Source organism: Erithacus rubecula, assembly GCF_903797595.1.
Source record: "Erithacus rubecula genome assembly, chromosome: 17".
Lineage (NCBI taxonomy): Eukaryota > Metazoa > Chordata > Aves > Passeriformes > Muscicapidae > Erithacus > Erithacus rubecula.
In genome coordinates this window covers 2,346,275-2,366,288 of record NC_136669.1, presented here as the reverse complement: position 1 = coordinate 2,366,288, position 20,014 = coordinate 2,346,275, and the positions used below count along the sequence as shown (strand labels likewise).

At 39.9% G+C, this 20,014-nt stretch overlaps 2 protein-coding genes across 3 annotated transcripts in view; both read right to left on the bottom strand.

Annotated features, from left to right (window-relative positions):
* Nucleotides 1-135: 135 nt before the first annotated feature.
* BHLHA15 (basic helix-loop-helix family member a15) lies at nt 136-5,339 on the bottom strand. Of its 2 annotated transcripts, none has more exons than XM_079320849.1 (2): nt 5,182-5,339; nt 136-1,676 (listed from the first exon to the last, which is right to left on the bottom strand). In XM_079320849.1, exon 2 carries the CDS (start codon nt 1,638-1,640, stop codon nt 1,140-1,142), a length of 501 nt encoding a protein of 166 aa, XP_079176975.1. In that variant the 5' UTR covers nt 1,641-1,676; nt 5,182-5,339; the 3' UTR covers nt 136-1,139. The 2 variants fall into 2 exon arrangements, with proteins under 2 accessions (XP_079176975.1, XP_079176974.1); XM_079320848.1 differs by lacking the exon at nt 5,182-5,339 and adding an exon at nt 3,524-3,677 and having other exon boundaries at nt 138-1,676.
* A 33-nt stretch (nt 5,340-5,372) lies between these two features.
* LMTK2 (lemur tyrosine kinase 2) overlaps nt 5,373-20,014 on the bottom strand; it is a 38,249-nt gene continuing 23,607 nt past the window's right edge. The window contains 7 exon segments of the mRNA XM_079320845.1: nt 5,373-9,331; nt 10,472-10,720; nt 11,131-11,266; nt 12,774-15,681; nt 15,934-16,083; nt 17,547-17,668; nt 18,298-18,382. Coding sequence (XP_079176971.1) covers nt 9,303-9,331; nt 10,472-10,720; nt 11,131-11,266; nt 12,774-15,681; nt 15,934-16,083; nt 17,547-17,668; nt 18,298-18,382 — 3,679 coding nt within the window. The 3' untranslated portion in view covers nt 5,373-9,302.

Here is a 20,014-nt window from a genome sequence, read left to right as displayed (position 1 = left end):
ACATCAACATCTCTTACCTGAGGAGGTGCTGAGTGGAATTACTGGAAGAAAAGGCCTTGCTGGGGCTCCATGGGCACCACACTTCCAACTGAGGCCACTCCAGCTTCAGGTGCCCCAGGTATGAGAATACAAGAGCAAATGAGAGTTTCTCACTGACATAAAATAAAATTTTACCACAGAAAGGGGTGGGGGAAGGGGAAAAAAAAAGCTCATTTTTCTTTTTGAAGAGTTTCTGCTTCATTTATTGGTTTATAGTATCAGAATCTAACACTAACCCAGAAAGAATCTGATCACATCACAGACTTAATTAGCAAATAATTTAAATTGGCCAGAGCATTGTCTAACTTAAGACTACACTAAAGCATTTTTGTAATTGTCTTGGCAAAAGTAAGTAATTTGTCCCTTATTTATTATTTGTATTACAATGGCACCCAGACACCCACTAAAGAAAATCTCCATGAGGCCAGATGCTCTGGAAACACAAATCAGAACTGTCCTTACTCTAGAGAGTTTACAATCTAAGAAAGCTTTGCAGATGTTTGCATCAACAGATGTTTTATGCCTTGTAGGGTTCAAAATTACCAGGGCAGATCCAAAGAAGTTAAATATCAAGATAAATATTCAGATTTGGTGACCAGTTTCCCATTTGTGCCACTTCAGTCACCAAGTCAGTCAAATGCTGTCATCAATTTTAATCTTCTCTTTAGCATGGGAGATGAGTCATTGAAAGGCTGGTGAACAGAGGTACAGCCAAGATTCTCAACAAACTCCAGGGAACTCAGGTGACACAGACTTGGAAGGCTCAAATCACTCTAGTCCAGGTAGGATAATTTTCAGAAGTTACTAAATCATTATTTTCAAGTCAACTCCAGTGTTACAGGATAGGTTTTCTGTGGCACACCACAGAAAGACATTCATTTTGCTCTGAAAAATTCTGAGGTTTTAAGGCAATTTTTGAATATGCCATATAAACTATACCCATGAGTGTTACCTGTTTGTCTTTTTAAGGAAGAAAAAGGAGAGACTGGAGGCAAAAATAATCTCTTTAAACCTCTAGGTAACGACATGTATTATGATGCAAGAAGGAAAAACAATGACAGTAGTAGCTGGCAGCTGGTGTTGTGGCTGAAGTTTTGAATCTATGTGGAATATTTCTGTAGAAGTTCCTCATGGTCATCCTCCCCATGCTGCTGTTGACAATGCTGGTACAACTTGGATCCCCTGGCTCCTCCTATCCCTTCTACTGCTGGAATGTGTCCGTTGGACATATTGAGTATAATGGAGGTCAAGGATTTGATGTAATTTTTGGCCAGTGTGAGAGTCTCTATTTTGGAGAGCTTGTTCTCGGCCCGGACGTGGGGGATGACCTCGCGCAGGGCCTGGAAGGCGTTGTTGAGCTTGTGCATCCTCTGCCTCTCCCTCTCATTGCTCTCCAGCCTCCTCAGGAGCCTGTCCTTGCTGCTCCAGGGACACTTGCCTCTGCCTCTGGGGACCTTGCTGCTCTCCTTGTTGCCCCCATTCCTCCTTTCTTTGCGTCGCAAGCATTTCACCAGTTCCTTTTTTCTCATTGCCGGCTCTTCGGGAAATGATTCTTTGTCAACAGTTTGCCTTTGTTTCTTGCCTTTGGTTCTAGTCTTCATGTTTTGTTGGATGGATTGGTGTTAATTATCAATGTGCTGTAAAAACATAACACTGATATTCAGCTGGGAGGAGAGCTTGCAGTGAGAGCAGAAGGCAAGTGAATGGAACCAGTGAAACAAAGATGCAGTGAATCACCTACTGAAAAAAAGATGCCTCTACTTTCTTAGAACAGGCCTCAAAGCAGAGATTTTTCCTTTATTATTGTACAAAACAGAAAATGGTTCCCAAGTCGATTCAGTCTTTCTGTAGAAAAGTGAACCACAACTCCAAAAAAATGCAGAATACAGCAGCCAGTCAGGTCTGCCAACACATCACCTGTTTGATCTGTTATGCTGCTGTTGTCTCCCAGCTCCTCACTACCCCGTGGTTGTAATAAAACCATGCACCACTTCAAGGTACACGTGCTGGCTTAAGGGGGTGTTAGACAGACCCTCAGGCTCTAATTCAAAGTCATTTCTCCTTGAACTCCTGGTAATTGGTTTTTGTAGGCACAGGTTTCTACTGTGAGGAGTCCACTAGAGGGAAACATGGCACATTCTCAGGGAGAAGCTCTGAGCCAGCCACGTGTTTTCAGCTGCAGCATTTCTGTGTTCTGGGCTATTCCCCACCACACATACATACACACAAAAAAAACAAAACAAAAACCTTTCCCTCTTCCAACAACAATGCAATAATGGCAGGTCTAAATTGCAGTTAATTCAACAGCAGCAAAGCAGGCTGTTTTCTCAGTTACCCAAAAAGACACAGCAATGTTCCTTCCTCCACATTAATGACAGCACTGATATTTTACCCTCCTCAGTCCATATTCTGTGCCCACACTACATCTGAAGTCAACAGCACCACAGCAACCCTGCCTCTAACAGCAACCATCAGTGTTACTAAGAGACATGCCTAAAATATGTTCTTTCCAGTCTTCCATGTAGTCATAAACAGCTTTGGTCTAAAAAATATATATTTTATGCAGATATTGTGTAGGAGCAGTTTGAGAATTGGTGAGCCAATAAAAACTTAAGGAAAAAGAAGAAAAAAAAACCCCTAGTCCCAGATGTGAGGCTGTTCTAGTACAAGACATCAACTTTAGCTGGAGCAGGTGGTGGCAGGTGCTGCCTGTGCTGTGGTAAACACCACCTCCTGTCTCATTTCTCATTTCTTTACAGCCACGTTCAGCTGCTGGGCTTGCACAGTGACTCAGTTCTCTGCCTATGAGGTTCCTTACTACCAGAGAGACAACTTTACCAAACAGGAATTCACAAAGCAACTGGGTTAGAGTAGCATCCAGGTAATGATAGCTGAAAGACAGCACCAAGCAGCTTGTGTTGTGGGAGCTTAAAAAATGCTGGAGACACACAGATATCTTCAGAGAGAAAACAGGTCCAAAGACAAGCACTGGATTTGTTCTGGAGCCTTTGTGTGACTCACTTGGCAGAAAACAACTACAGGACAGCACAGAGGAGAGGGAGCTTCCCTGCCCAAGCACAAGGTGTATTGCTGGGGAGTGCTGCTGTTTGCAAGAAAACAGCCACAGGACTTGATGAAGAGAGGGTTCATGGAGGCAGCCAGGAAAGGTGGAAGAAGATCCAAGAGAAAGCAAACTTCAGCAAATAGAGAGCAAAGTCATCTTTATAACTGCAGGCTGGGCCAAAGCAGATGGGGTATCATGGGATAACAAGGTGCCCAGCTGGCAGGTTTGCTCTCAGACTGCCAATGCTGTAACCCGGAGAAAAAACCTTACAGAGCCCCAGGCAGGTGGTATGAGAGTGTGCAGGGAGCAACAGACTGGAGCGGTCAAGAGAAACCTGAGAGAGAGAGCAGCCAAATACCAACGCATTTAACACCCTGTGCAGCCATCTACCAGGGCTGCCGTCCCTTTTCTGTCACTTACCACTCCACCCGCTGCTGAGAACGCGCCTGGGGCCCAAAGGGCAACGCGGCAGAGACCCAGGGGACGGCAGGAGCAGCAGCGAGGGCTGCGGGGGCAACAGGGAGGCAGCGCTGGTGTCCTGAGCGAGCCGGGGGTGTCAGCAGGGCCCGGCCCCGCACCCCCGGCAGCGCGGCCCGAGCCCCGCAGGCAGAGGCTCCGCAGGGCCGGCGCTGCCCCGACACGTCGCTTTAGCGGCGGGGGCGGGCCCGGCCCGGCGGGCGGGAGCTCCGGGCCCTCGGCGGGCAGCACGCACCGGGGCCGGGCTGGGCACGGGGCTGGCGGTGACACAGGCGACACCGGCACGGGGAGGCAGGAGCGGCGGCGCGGGGTCAGCGGCACTGCCCAGGCACACGGGGCTCTGCAGCGCCGGGGGAGCGGGGCCAGGGCTCCCGCAGCCCCGCACCGTCCCCAGGGATTCCCGCAGCCCCGCACCGTCCCCAGGGATTCCCGCAGCCCCGCACCGTCCCCAGGGATTCCCTCAGCCCCGCACCGTCCCCAGGGATTCCCGCAGCCCCGCACCGTCCCCAGGGATTCCCGCAGCCCCCGCACTGTCCCCAGGGCTCCCGCAGCCCCGCACCGTCCCCAGGGATTCCCTCAGCCCCCGCACCGTCCCCAGGGATTCCCGCAGCCCCCGCACCGTCCCCAGGGATTCCCTCATCCCCGCACTGTCCCCAGGGATTCCCTCATCCCCGCACTGTCCCCAGGGATTCCCTCATCCCCGCACTGTCCCCAGGGATTCCCGCAGCCCCGCACCGTCCCCAGGGATTCCCGCAGCCCCGCACCGTCCCCAGGGATTCCCGCAGCCCCCGCACTGTCCCCAGCTGGCGGGGGACAGTCTGTCTCAGCTCTACAATTTGTCACAGCACCCCTGTGACACAGGCACAGACACAGCACTGCCATCTCTCTGAGAACCTGCTGCTCATAAAGTTTGCAAGTTCTCAAATTCTTTGATAATAAGTTCTATATAAGGTGACCAATTTAGTGCCATGGGATCTTTTGCATCTGTTCTCATTAATGACCACTTGCCTTGGTCAAATTTCAGCCCTGTGGTTATATTTTACCTAATGAAGTCAAGTCATCTTGGTATCAGTTTCTCATTCCCAGGTCACGACAGGTGCCAGCACCCAAGGGCTGCAGTGTGAGGTGGGGGCTTCCATCAGTCCTGCCAGGACTGCCCTGGGCAATCCCATCCCATCCCATCCCATCCCATCCCACCCCATCCCACCCCATCCCACCCCACCCCACCCCATCCCACCCCACCCCATCCCACCCCATCCCATCAGCAGGGAAATCCAGCACTCTGCCCCTGCCTCACCCACTGCCCAGCCTGCAACAGCCCCAGCAGCTCCAAGGAGCTCCCAGTACACATTTTTATTTACCTAGTGATTTTTGATCCTTTCAGCACATGCACTTAGAAAAAACCCAAGCAAGTCTTCTAGGAAGAAATTCAGTGAACACTGAGAAAACATCATGAACCTCTTTTCTGAATTTATGAATTTCAAAATCCCCGTTCTTCCTACAAATCTTTAATTCTATGGTTAAAAGCAAAATAAAGTATTCAGAATTACACTGTCTCTGTTTTAATTATTGCTTCTCTACTGACTGTGTACACACTTTACCTGAAATTCACACAAGGGTGATGATACTGGAAGAATTTAAAGATGACTACACTATTTAGCGTGGACTCATCTGCTGGGACTGTGGCTTTGAGCTTTTGGAACTTTCTCAACCTCAGGAGACTAATAAATATATCTTACAGTAGAACTACACTGCTGGCATCTGTTTAAAAATGAAGAAACAGACAAAGAGATTATAAATATATAACTGTATTTTATTTTTAATATTAAATATTTTTAAATTACAAGCAGTTTCTTGAATCACACTATGCATGATAATCAATATACAGTAGAAATTACAATTTAAAAATGTACACAATTTAAAGACATTTTGACCTGAAATTTCATTAACTATGATATATTGCCATAAACCTCATACCTGTATTAAATTACAATAGGAAAACCTCATACCTATGATTTTGTTACATAGTTTCTCATTTACAAATAGAATTGAACATTATATATACACACACATCAGTACCATTTATCATTTAAGTTACACCTACATCTGTGCAAGTTCAAACAATTTCATAAACAAAACTAACTGTAAGTCATATTCAAGTTTCTGAAAAACAGGCTGCTGGTATTACAAATACTTATTTTCAATAAGTTTATAATGATGTTTGACTCTCCTCTAGATTTCTTCCCATTTTGTACTGAACCCCTTAACATGTATGACTTAAAGCTGAAGTAATTTTTTGAAGTAACTCCATTCTTATTTAAGGCTATTTCTTATAAGGCTAATGTACTTGGATTCCACCTTTCACCAACTCCAACACAAATAGCCAAGTCACTGACACCCAACAATGCTGACATTTTAGGATAGTGCTTAATCATTAAAAAAAAAAAAAAAAAGTTTTTCTACCAACCAGCCTCCTCATGAAAGATTGAGTATTACACAAAAATCTGCTAAAAACACTGATAAAAAGAATGAGGCTCAAATGGCTTTCATTAGTGCATCAACAAGGATATGAAAAAAGAGTTAAATCTGCTCATTTCCATGAAAATGGCAATTTATACACAGAGTATCTGCAGCTGGGGGATTTGGGAGAGTACAGGTGCTCCCACTGAAACTGGACACCTGCTGCTCTCCTGGGTTCTCACTACAGATCCTAACAAACTTCTTTAGGTGGGAAAAATCAGACCTTTTAAATACCTTTAGTAACCAAATTGAGACAATGCCTTCATTATTCAAACAATCCAGGTATTCTACTAGAGAAGGAATTAAGCTGTAATCAGTCCTCATAATAAACCATTGAAAATAGATACATGTACTTCTAAAACAGAGACCAGGCTTAAGTAGCTAGTGCAAGAAATTACAGAGTGTAATGAATGATTTGGAACAAATCCCCTCATTATAATGTAACATGTTGGAATTACTGATTCATCTTCACTGTGCCACTTGACTGTCAGGCAAATATTTAAGTATTGCTAGTAGCTGATCAGATCTTTTAAGTATCATTTTTTACCCCAAAAGATATTATTGCAATCCAGCCTACTGGATTACTGAAATTAAAAATTATGCTTAAGTGATTGGAGTTAACTTTAAATATTTAATCCTCTTCATTGTACAGCTAAAAAGGACATTACCTTGCTTAATATCATACACATCTAGTTTTGGAAAAAATGCTCCTTTGGCAATTCATTAGCATTGAGTCCATTTGGACAAAGGAGTAAACTTTCAATTCCTGTGTAAGATTTTCTTTAAACCCAGGTAAAGAATAAAAATCTTAGATTTCCATCAAACAAAGGAAATTCGTGATGTGCAAGATACAAACATCTGATTTTCCAGAATTACAGGAAACAAAATGCACAACCAAATTACAATATTATGGAGCATAAGCTTTTATTCAACCCAGGACTATTTTTAAAATCAAATTATTCAAAATTAAGGCTGAACTCCAGGTCTGACAGGTTTTTCACCATGCAAGGCAGACAAGCCTCCATTTCTTTGCAGACCATTATGGAGTTTCATTCTTACTATGGTGAGAATTAAAGACAGTCCAGGTACCCTAAATCTAGCTGTATCAAGGAGTTTAATGTTGGAATGATGGAATTTCTAAACAACAGTTTGTGCACAAAGTCTATTACCAACATTTAAAAGTGTTTTCAGTAGCACACAGCTTCCTTAAACCCTCTACAGTCTATACTGTAAGCCTGTATTAAGAACTACTTTGCCTTCTAAATAATATTTTGGGAAAGGTCCATAAGAAAATTCAGTTCCTCACTTCACACTGAAGAACAGTTCTGACTAACTCTGAACCTGAGTGCCTCATCAAAAAGATCTCAATTCATTGGCAACTTCAAACAACATGATAACTAAATCATTCCCTTTTAATCAGTATGGAAGCCATTCTGGTTTAAGGGCTAAATAATGTTGGGGAAAAAGCAGTTAACATATTCCTGTCATTTTTTAAAAATACTTAAAAAATTGAAATTAACATAGAGGTATACAAAAAAAGAAATCACACATCTGAAAATATCTAGTCCTCCCATCTCCATATGATGAAAATTCTCTGGTGACTGGATCTGGACACAGAGCACTTGGACCATTAACTCAAGCCCTGCCAAAACAGCCACTAAAATACAAAGTACTTCATATTTCAGTGCATTTGTATTTTAGTATAGGTAAACAAATGCAAAGCCAGGGAAGCTGTTCCTATCAGTGTTTCCTACAGATCTGAACTGCATAAGGCATTCCAAGAAATCAGGGATTTGTTTCTCAGCTGAACTCACTTTGGAGTAATAATTAAGGATAACTTTTTCTGAGCAGTTTAGAAGATTAAATCAGCTAAATGCATGGTAGAGCAGGAAGGTTAAGCCCCCATACTGTCTTCCCTTCCCTACAGGCTTCAGAGCAAACCTATTGTACTGCAGCCTTTGTTCAAGATGCATTTCAAGAGGGACCATGGAGCTCTGCAGACATCTTAAAATGGATCTGGCCCTATAACAGGTGCAAAACTGGGCATTAACCATTAATCAAAATCTTAATTGTCATAACATCACTGAGAGGTAGATTTACCACAGGCCTCTGAATGGAGCCCTGATCTGCAGTCAGCAGCAGAGTGAGCTTCAAAATTCACAGAGTGTGCAACTGAAGGGCCAAGTGTACCCAAATCCAGTCTACTGAAATTAGTCTTTTTAGAAGATTCATAAATTCCAGAGTTTTGTACAGCCAATTTTTCCTCTTCTTTCTCCAAGGCAGAAATTGCAGTAAAAACTGGAAGGCCCTTAATTGTGATATAGTCAGATGCTATTACAGTTTAAGCAGTCAGTAGGATCATACGTAGGAATTTGAGACAGTATCTCTTTCATCTAAAAATTCCAGAGTACAGAATATATTCTTTTCCAGTTTCCTATAAAACATGAACACTAACAACCATTCTATAACCATTATCATTTTAGAAATGGTACTGAATATAAGATTTCAGCAAGTCTAACATAATACTCAGAATTTATGTACGTCTTACAAGTACCGTGCATAGCAAAGGCTACAAAAAGGACAAATCAAACTGGATAACTGGGCCAATTCAACTTGTCTTATTTTCCTTGAAAGATTTAAGATTTTGATTCTGTACATCATCAGGAAATAAAAGGAAGAATAATCCATAGTGCAATTGTAATAAGCAAAGTAATATGTAGTGATATCTTTTTGAATAAATATGGCTCACTACTGATCAACTATCATTCATACAGTTCCATCAACACAGCCACCTGTTGCACAGGACAGTTATACACAATTCTACAACAGGTGTATGTTCAAATAGATAATGAACTACATGGAAAAATATAAAAAGAATATTATACAATCTCATACATAAACCAGACTGTAGTGTAATTGCTTTACTTGTTTAAGTTATCTGAAAAATACTTCAAGTACTTGAAAACAGCGGCAGAATCGTCTTTCAATGAAAAGCAAAATTGCACTGATTTAAAAATACATTACAAAGTTAAATACACATTCAAATTAATGTCCTGATTTAACATTGCTTTCAGTGTTTACTTCCATTTCTCAGTACTTCTTGATTACCTGTGTTACTCCAGCAGGATCCAGAGTTTAGATAAAGAAGTTTCAAACACAAATATATGTTTTATGTATGGAGTCCAAACAAGTTTAAATTGATTTAATCTTTTTCTCCATCTTCACTGCTTCCTGTTAGTAGAGGAAAGGTCATAAGATACAGTGAGATTCTTCTGCACAACCCTCACTTCTTTGTAAGACTCTTGCTAGAACTTGGCACTCTGCTCTTTTGCCATTCCAAGTTTTGGTTAATTTTTCCCTACACTTTCAACTATTGCAAACATTTGGCTCATTTATTCATAAACATCTGCTTCAATCACACAGTTCAATGTCACTTCTTAGGACACACAAGGCAATACAAGGATCTCCAAAATATTCTCTTATCTGTAAGTTACTAAGCAGCAAAGATTATCTAATCAATAAGCACAATACAAGAACAATACAACTCTATATAACACTGATTACCTATTTATAGATATTGACCATTAGCAAGGCTCTGCAATCAGTAATGTTTATTTTTAATAATGCAGTGTGTTATCAAGAGTAATAATATGCCAGACTGATTCAAGTGTGCTTATTTTTTCTCCCCTTAACCCTCAAAAATGTATCAAAGGTTAAAAAAGCTTTTGTTTTTTGACAAGAAGGCTTGTTAATAAACACTGCTAGTACTCAATATTGCTCTGAATGGATTGTTTGGCTCTCCTAACAAAAGCTATCCTATTCACAGCTCTAGAAAACATGCTGCAATTCTCAAGAAAATGTCAAGAATGCAATGTCTAAAAAGCAATATGAAAAGAAACTAAACTGTAAAATAAGCTTACACAATAACAGCAGAAACATTAAGTTCCTGGCATCCTTATTCTGTGCAATGAAAACACAATTGTGACTTAAGACAGTGCAATAACCAGAATTAATAACTGCCATAGTATGGCAGATACAACAGCAAAGGGATGCAGAGGTTTCATTTATACAAATACAGCACCATGACTTTTAACACAAAAACTGTCAGCTTGTCCTGTAAATGCTCCCTAGGCTGTTCAACCACAACTTTGTATCAACTTGGACACAAATCATTATTTGGACACAAATAATCTCAATGGGAAACAATGTCTTAAGTGAAACACAAGACCAGACAACCTTTTATAGTGTTAAAAATGTACTTCTACATTTGGTATTTAAATAGAACAAGACTTGCTTTATCTGTTACTTTTATCTTCACATAACAGTTTTAATTTGTATCTTTTAAGCAATTATAACAAGAAAATCACTTACCTCCTTGCTCTATATCTGAATCTGTAAGATGTGTAAGAGAAAAGCTTGCCATGTTTGCAGGAGAGATGGAGAATCTGGAATAAGGGGATGAATGTGACCAGTTCTGATCAAGAGTCCGGGAAGGTGGAGGTGGAGAGAAGTACTTTGATGGCTGAAGGGGTGCTTTAGAACCCATGAGACTGTTAGCTGCCTTGGATATAAAGGATGGCTCTGGAGAAGAGAAGTCATCATCCCACTCAAAACCCCCACCTTGGGGAGGGAAAAAAAAAAAAAAAAGAAAGAAAAAAAAAAGCAGCATTACAGCAATGTCATGTAAGGTCACCCAGAGTTGTACAAGCAGACTGGAGGACTGCATTAACCCCAAACAAAACCTGCAGCCCTGAGCAGAGTTCTAGCCCAGGAAGTCACAAAGATTTATCACCCAGTTTTTCTGCCTCCCAGGCAACCCTGGGCACATCACTATATAAACAACCAGTATCACATCCCAGCTTTGCTCTCAGGAGCAAGGCAGTCTGAGCCCAGCTGCAGTGTGTAGGATGCAAAATTGAAGCCAACATGGTTCAGTCAATTTACAGATCACATATAGTTTAATGACTTCTCATAAAAGGCTCTGTATAAAACAGTCTCAGCCCCTGCTGTGTATAAATATATTCATGTACCTTCTTCATCTGTTGAGCTTTCTGAATTTGCAAATCTGTTTAAGTAAGCAGGAGTGGAAGATGGAACAGGAGAGCTGCCAGCACCTTCCCCATTCACGTCCATCCCACGACTTCCCAGCTCCTTGGTTGGTGTCTCCTAAGGCAAACAAAGTCATTTCTTGAACTCTTTTTACACACAATGTCTCTGTGACTTCTGATGCCAGCACCCACAAATACACTCCCCCATCCTGCCATTAAGTCAGATGTGAAATTAAAAGGTCTGTAAACTGTTACAACAACACAACAAGACTAAGTTGCAGATTAGCACATGCACAATACTTCTAAAGAAAGCTGCATCAAATCTGTGCTAAAATGCACACAGGAAACAACTATTTAAATATTATTTACAATATAAAATGGTTTCATATTTCTAGGAACAAAGCTAAAACACCTTCCAATTAAAAACAGTTGCCATATCAGCTTAACATGGGTAGGAGTTTTTTTTCCCTCTTTAATAAAGCCTTATCCTGACTTCTTTTTTAATCCCCTAATCATGTTCAGGATGAAAAGACAGACTTTGTACAGCTGGTACTGGAAGCAGCTAACATTTTATCAGTCATTGTAATATAAAGTAAAGAATTCAACAACTAAGAGCAGTTTAAACACAGCTGATTTTTTACTTCCCCTCTGACAAAAGGATTACTATTCTGCAGGCTGGCTAAACACAAATACATCACCTATGTTTTCTATTCCAAAACACAGTTAACTCTAATATTTATGTGCGTCATCATAAGCAACATTTGCAAAGCTTGACAATGTTACTGTTCTTTTAAACTCACTGGACTAGTTTAGTTGCCATAATGCTAAAATATAATCCCCTCTGTATCCAGTTACAGAAGTTAAAATTTGATAAAGCTGATAGGGAAACAAAAGGAACCCTGAATTTTATAAGCAGATCAGTGTCACTGAACATGAATCCCACAGGATTAATAAAAATTAACATTACCATCTAAATACTGCTGTCATCTTTGATCATGATCTTAGATAAATTTACCTTAGTGCTAAGCAACATAAGATTCAGAGTTAAGTTTCAGTTTGAGTTTTGGGGATTTTTTTGTTTAATTACTGGGGGTTTTTTTTTGCTTTCTTCCTTTCTTTTATAAAGCATTAAACAGATAAGCTGCTTCTATACAGTTATAACAATATTCTGTCAAAACAAAACAATTAAAATTTGTCCATAGCAATGCTATCTCACATATTCAAATTAAATACATCTTCTAAATAGCAGAAAAACATCATTAAAACCATGTTTAATTCAGCACATGAAGTCAAGGGTTCAACAGCAATGGAGATTCAGGATTTGACAACCAAACCAAAACCCTTCTTCACTTCAGGTTAGTGCTGCTATTCTACCAGCAGCACAAAACTGCATCTACCCAAGTCTTTATACATAAATATTATTCTTTTACATATATATATTCTTATATAGCCTTAATATATAAAGAAAAAATAACACCATGAACAAGCAGTAACCCTGCCAAAACAAGAAAGGTACTTTTGTAACAAGGTTTTCCCAAATATTAAACAATTTATTCAATTAAAGGGGGAAAAAAAAAAAAGGCAAGCCAACAAAAACTTAACTTAGTAATTAAAAAGAAGGGTACCTGATCAAACAAATAGACTGTCACGTCATCAAAGAACTTTACAGCCTTTTTCTCATCTTTCCAAAGTTCAGGCTGCCTTTCGTTAAGAGGTTTTGGAAGTTTCAACAAGCTTCTCAAATGTTTTCCATCATCTTTGTCAGTAATTATCTCAGGTACTTGATGGACAGTTTCATCTTCACTGTCAGAACTCAGACTATGCATATTAAAAGTCCTCATGTCATCCTCAGAATCACTGTTTTCATCTTCCTCATCTGCATCATCACCATCTTCTAAATCGAGCATTCCAGACACGCTGAGTTTGCCCAGGTATTTCCCTTCAATATCTGGCTCTTTCAGTTTTTGTCCTTCCATGTGATAGAAGGACTTCTCACTGTTACTCAGATCTAAAGCCATGTTGTGCATAGGCTTTAAGTCTCTGTGTGAAAGGAGTTCTGAAGTGTTAGTGCCAACACAAGAGACACTTTTATGGGAAGTCTCAGATAGTTTTATTTCATCCCTCAGGTTACCTTCCATCACTATTTCCAGGGAAGTCAGAGTTGCCTCAGCCCACTCATCAGGACAACCCTGCATCCTTTCATCCATCTCCTGGATCTCTAAATTGTGGTTTAGTTCCAGTTTTGAGTTTTGATTATCATCACCCTGGTCATTCCTCACATCACACGTTTGCTGTCTCTCTTCAAAACCACAAACCTCTTCAGGGTGATTCTCTCCTCTGTTGGAGGAACCAACACACACAGTCTCTCTGGACAGATTTGCAGACTCTTCTGGCTTTTTATCTGGCTCAGAATCATTATCAGAAAAATAGGCTGAGTCTCTATAAGAGTTTTGATTTCCACCCAGAAAAACCACTGGGGTTATTTCAAAATTGCTGTTCACTGCATCCAGACAAGCTGCTGCTTCTGACACAATGATGACTGGATTAGAAGGCAAAGCACTGACACTGTTCTCACTCACAACACACAGAGCAGTATCCACACTGGAAGCATCCTCCACAGGGACATGGGAAGTCCATTCTGGAGATTCCAGGTTTTCTGTTTCATAGCCACTGTCAGCAGGTTTATCTGGTGGCAGAAGTTTCTGTGGACTTTGAGCCTGTAAAGATTCTAAAACCTCATTTACATCTAAAGAATCCAAAGAATCAGGTGTCTCTAAGGCTTGTTCTACAGTTTGTATAGGAGATGGGCTGTCTTCCAAAAGACTGTCCTGACTTGTACAGTCTGAAGCAGCAACAGAAATTGAGGTCACCTCCTCTGGAACATTCTTACAGTTCTCAAAATGATTTGATGTTTCTTGCATTTCCTCCAATAAACATTCTCTTTTTTTTAATATGGGAGAACTATCTTGCAAGTTTCTTTTCCTATCTTCCTGATCACTACATTTTTCTTTATTAAAAGTTATTTCATCAGACTTGAAAAGCATTCCCTGTTTCATCTGTGCATCACACTCATCTGTTTCAACAGCAACACTGTAAGATGGACTGTTTCCAACATTATTATTTTTGGCATTATAAGATAGCTCTTCTTGACAGAGAACATCAGAGTTAGAGGACATGACTTCATTCACTTCTACATTTAGAAATTTCCCCTCATCCTTCAAAATAGGAAGATTTGCAGAGTTATCACATGAATTATGTGCTGTGGGTGGACTAGAGGATGCCTGCATCTCTACAGGACTCTGAGACTGGGAATTGAGATCTTTATTCATTGTCACTGGGTTAAAATTTTCATCTTTCACTGTTCTAAGACTTTCATGTATTAAAGAAAAGACCTGTGCATTTTCAGCCAGCACAGGCTCAGGCTCTACAGAGTTTCTTTTTGAGGTTTCTAATATACTTTTTAGAACACCATCTGAGTATTGCCCAAAATCACTGCTGGTTTTGTTAGGCAATAACCCTGTTAATAAGTTTTTCTCTTGAAGAAATAAGAAGTTATCAGAAAGTTCTTCTAAAGTTACCATGTCTGACTGGTTAGAGATATTTTCACATAAGGAAGCCATTTCATTTTCAGAAGCATGACTAGAATGCTCCTTCTCAGAACAGCCTACTGCCTTTCCAGCATCTCTGTTTGAGTTCAAAACAGCTGGTTTCAAGTCTTTAGGAGAATCATCAGCAAACCCAAGTATTTTTCTGTTTGCCAATTCTTCTGATCTATCAATGTCATTAAATATACTCTGAAAAGGACTTTCTGGACTACTGGTAGCAGGCAAAAATTCCTCTTTAGGATCTGTATTGTAGTGGAAGAAGTCCCCATCAGTACTAGATTCTTCAACATCAAGATCCCTGAGAACTGTGAAATGAGAACTTTTTTCTTGTACAGCTTCTTGATGATCAACTTCTGTTGTTAATACAACTGATTGGTTATCAAAATTCATGTTGCAGCCACTTCCTTTTTCCTCTAACTGGATATAGTAGTCATTTCCAACAGAAAGTTTGTGTGCATCAAACACAGGTAACACCCCAGGGACAGCAAGTGATGACTCTTGACCACTTCCATCCTGTGCTCCTGGTCCTTGCTCTGCAAGGGACCTCTCAAAAACCTCCACTGGATAGAAAATACTTGTGTAGGTCATGGCTTCATCAGGATTCACATGTCCACATTCATCAAAGTGATCATGTTTAGCTGCCTCCCAGATGTATTCAAAGCTCAGACCATGGCTCGTTTCAGTTACAGTCAGAACTTCCTCCAGCTCATGGCCAAGTCTATCTCCTGTGAAGTGATCCAAGATTGGGAATGCAGAATTACTTGCTTCTCTGTTTGAGGTGTTTGGTTTCAGAGCATTCCACTGCTGTTCAAAATCAATCTCTGAGTCCCTTTGGCTTTGCATGCGGAGGTAAGTTAAAAGTCTGTGCACTTCTTCTGCTGTTGGTCTTTTTTCTGGAGGGAGCCAACAGAACTGCAGAACTTCATACCTATACAAATAAAAACATGCTTCAATAGGTTTCACAGTGAAAAGGAATTAAAAGAATTCAGATACCTAACAAGCCTCAGAGTACCAGTATCACTGGCAGGAACTTCCATCTCTAGCAAGTCCTTTTACTCCCTTTATCTAGGGTATGTTTGCTGAGTTTCCATGTAGCAATTTCAATGTATTTAAGAGAACTGAGTAATTTGAGAAACATCTTCAGCAGCTTTAAGAATAAATAGAAACATTCACAGTTTACCATCTATCAGAGTATGGCTGCTCCAGACGTGGCTTGAAGGGTTTAACCTGCTTCTCCTTGATGACATGGGTTAGGACTTCCCTGTCAGAGAAGTCTGAGTAGGGCCGAGCACCATTCTCAAACAGCTCCCACAGTGTCACACCCAGGGACCTGCAGAAGGGCAGGAAATGACAGGGCATTCTCAGAACTATTTTAGAGTGGCTTTGCTAAGAAAGGATAAGCAAAACATAACTGGCAAAGAGAAATAAATACTACTCCCCATTGTTTCTAGAATAACTTCAGAATTTGCTAATTCATTTTGACAGAATGCTAAAAGCCTGAAGAATAAAGTGCTTGAAGGCAATAACAATGAAGGCAACAAAATATAGGTGGTCTCAAATTATTGATCATGGAAAACCCCCACATATAATAAAATAAAATATTTTCAACAATTTAAAAACAAAAATCTATGTTTTTAATACGGTGTATAGAAATGAGATTAAAAAACCCTTACAGTTAGTTCAACAGAAGAGAAAAAGCTTTCATGAGAAATTGCATTTATAGGTCAAACTGCTAGAAAAGTCATCTTTATTCCAGAGTTCATAGAATTCCTTATTGTCAAGCTGCAGTGGTCACAAGTTGCCTCTGCTCAGTTCTGCATCTCTACTGCATCCACCACTAATCACATTTTCACTGATTACAGTCAGTGCTAATCTTCAGGGAATCTTTCTGTGCCCAAAATGCAAAGGAACTGACTCTGCACGTAGAATAATTTAGATTGGAAGGGGTGTCTGGAATCATCTAATCCAAACCTGCTCAAAGCAGCTCTGCCTAAGAGGCACTGAGATACAAGTTAACCTTAAGACCCTGGCTGCTTGTAGTCCAGATGAACAGTATGAGCTGAGGAATCCTCCTTGGAGGATGGAAACAAATTATTTTACATTCACCTTTTATAGAAATTTATGATTTCTATATACCCCACTTGCTTTCTGCAACCTTACTTTGAAAACACCAAACAAAGCCTAGTTTAGTATTTAAAACCCTTCAAATATAAAGCTGGAATTAACTACAATGTTTTCAGAAATGTTAGCCTAATCCACAGTTTCCATTATCCAAATTTCTTGGGGCTTGAGAACTGAAGTGGAACTTGGCAATTTCAAAAACATTCATCTTCAAGAGTTTACCAGCCATTGTCTACCAGCTCTCTGGCAGCAGAAAGCATCAGTTAATTGCTGCTCTCAAATGCTGCAGCAAGAACACAGCATTTTAATTAAAATGCCATTGTTCTACCAATTGAACTTCATCAGGCTCTTGTGGGTTCAACTTTTTATGTCACTCAGAGCTACTTATTCTTGGAAAAATAATTTATCATTTCTTTCCTTTGTAAACATCTGAAGATATTTTTATTAATATAAACACCTCTTATTCTGCTAAATATTTCTGCTTGCTTTGACTTTCTCTCAACAGATTTCAAAGCACCTTTCCAAAGCAGGATATAGTTTCAGGTTTACAGAGATTAACCCACTGTACATCTAATGCATCAGGTTAATTTAAATATAATTTACTCCTTCATGTAACATTTGAAAATATGTTCATAAATCCCTCATTGAAATCTTTTGAAATCTTCTACATACCATATGTTACTGTATTTATTTTGCTCTGCTGATAACAGCCTGTCTTGAAAGCTTGTTACTAACTCAGGTGCAGTCCACCGTAGAGGAACAAGTTTCTTCTCATCTGTCTCAATATAATCTTCCTAAATTATTGATCAAAATGAAGAAAAAAATAAAACATAAAAAGGCTGAACATACATTGGATCAACTTCCAGTGATAGTCCTTCCCTCAATATATTTTTTTATGTGATGCCTATGTAAAAAATTAGAAATAAAAAAAAAATCCCATTTTCCCCAAGGAGCAGAGAATAATGCTATGGAGGAAATTCATTCACTGGTCACTGCATAGCAGAAACTTGAATGCCAATTTCTCATTTAAGGTTTGGTACTTACAAAATGTTTTAATTAATGTCTTTAACATTTCACTTTCTTGATGTATTTTAATATTTTTAATGTTTTCATTAATAAATTTGAACTTTTCTTTCAAATGTGTCCTTAAAACACATTAAAATTAGTTTGTTCATATTGTAGCACTACTGTAAATAGGGCCAAAAAAGAGAAGATTTAGAAGATTCTCAAAGCAAAACCTCTAATCTCTATAAAAGTACCTATAGTGGTACATGAACTTGCTACAGGTATTTGCCAGTAATACTTTGAAAGTTCATTATTCAAATAAAGAACAATCTAGTATCAGTTTACAACTTTCAAGCATGCTTGTTGTAACCTGGCCCCCAAATCCATTAAAAAGTGGTCCCTGACAAGATTAACTTACCTTGTACCTACTGAATCCTATTCCATAATCTCCTACTTTGACATTTAAATCAGATGTCAGGAAGCAATTCCGTAAGGCCAAGTCACTGCAAATGCAAACAAATGAACAGTGAGACAAGCCAGGAGAAGTCCAATGCAAATTCAGACAACAGAAGTGACAATTCTTCTGTAGTTACAGTTCAAAGTACCAAATGAAAAACCAAGAAAACTATTTTTTAAAAACTTAGAATCTAAAAATCAAGGACTCAGCAGAGTTCCAGGTTGCAAGTAACAGGAGCAGACCAGCAACACAAAGCAGTGCTAAGGATTGAGAACCCACTCTAGATCCACCTCAGCAATCCTCTGTGCACCAGCTGGGGGCTGCTCCCATGGACCTGCATCCTGCTCAAGGCTGAGGCAAGCTCCTGCAAGGGTGGCTGTGCTCCTGGAGCTCCTGCAGCTCCTTTCTCATCCTCTTCTGAGGAAATTAAACCAGTCCATGCACTCTGAAAGACCAACTCATATGCAGTGCAAACCCAGGTATAGGGAGAATAATTTCTAAAGTGCAGTTGTGGCCTATACCAAACAATAAGAGTTTTATTGTTGCTTATGTTTTTATTAAGTTTCAGAACCTACACATGCCAGCAATTGATTCCATATCTCACTGGAATACTGTGGCCACTACAGTTCTATACAAACATTCATCACTTCCAGAAAAAACAAACACTAATAGGGTTTCTCCTTAGAGAGGACTTATTGGACAAGATTTCTTTTGTGCCAAAAGGTTGTGATTTCCCTTGGGCACTCCCACTGCTTCAAAGGAGAATCTGTTTAGAGCCAGAGCTAAGCAATTCTGCAATCTGGAATCCAAAGAAAACTGAACACAGTGACAAGGCAATCACATTAAAAAAACCCTAGACTATTATGCTGCTCTGTATAAAACAGTTCAAGCTGCAGTCACTTCTCTAGAGCAGTGGTGTAGACTCTTCAGCATTTAAACTACACACAGGATTTACAGGCAGTTATTTCACTCTGCTCACAGTCCTCTCATGGAGATTATGTGGGCTGCTCACATGCTACAGTGATGTCATCCCTCTTCATACCTATCACTGCATGGCTTGCATTTTAATTCTCATAAACAGAATCTATCAGCAATACAGATCAGGTTTAAATAACAATTTATAATATGACACTGAGCAACCAGTAATATCTTGCATCTACAGTTTAGTTCCTTAAGTAACAATTCCATATTTTACACATGAACCAGAACTACACTACAGACAGTCTTTGAAAAAGACCATCACAAAAAGTAATGTATTTCATAGAAGTCCTCCAATAAACAAATCACAAAGCTCTTCAAACAAACACAGAATTTGTTTCTAGTCTCTACCATAAACCAGACCACAAATACTCATGAAACAGCAGTGCTGCTGCAATAATGCAAAGAAGCAGTTTTAGGAAACCCATCATGCAAACTCAGAAATTTATGCAAGTTTAATGAACCTGGAACTGTGGCTGTGACAGCAAAGAGCTCAGCAGACTAATTGCTCAAATATTTCACTCCTCAGTTTCACAGAGGGGACCAGGAAATTAAGTGCCCTGGAAGAACTCTACCTTTGCTTCTGCTGGCTTAAAAAAGTCTCTGAAGTACAAATGGTCAAAGCCACAGCTTGTCTGCTACAAAGAAAGATGAGGATGTTTTCCTTTGCAGAGTAATTGAACTACACAGGTCAGAAACA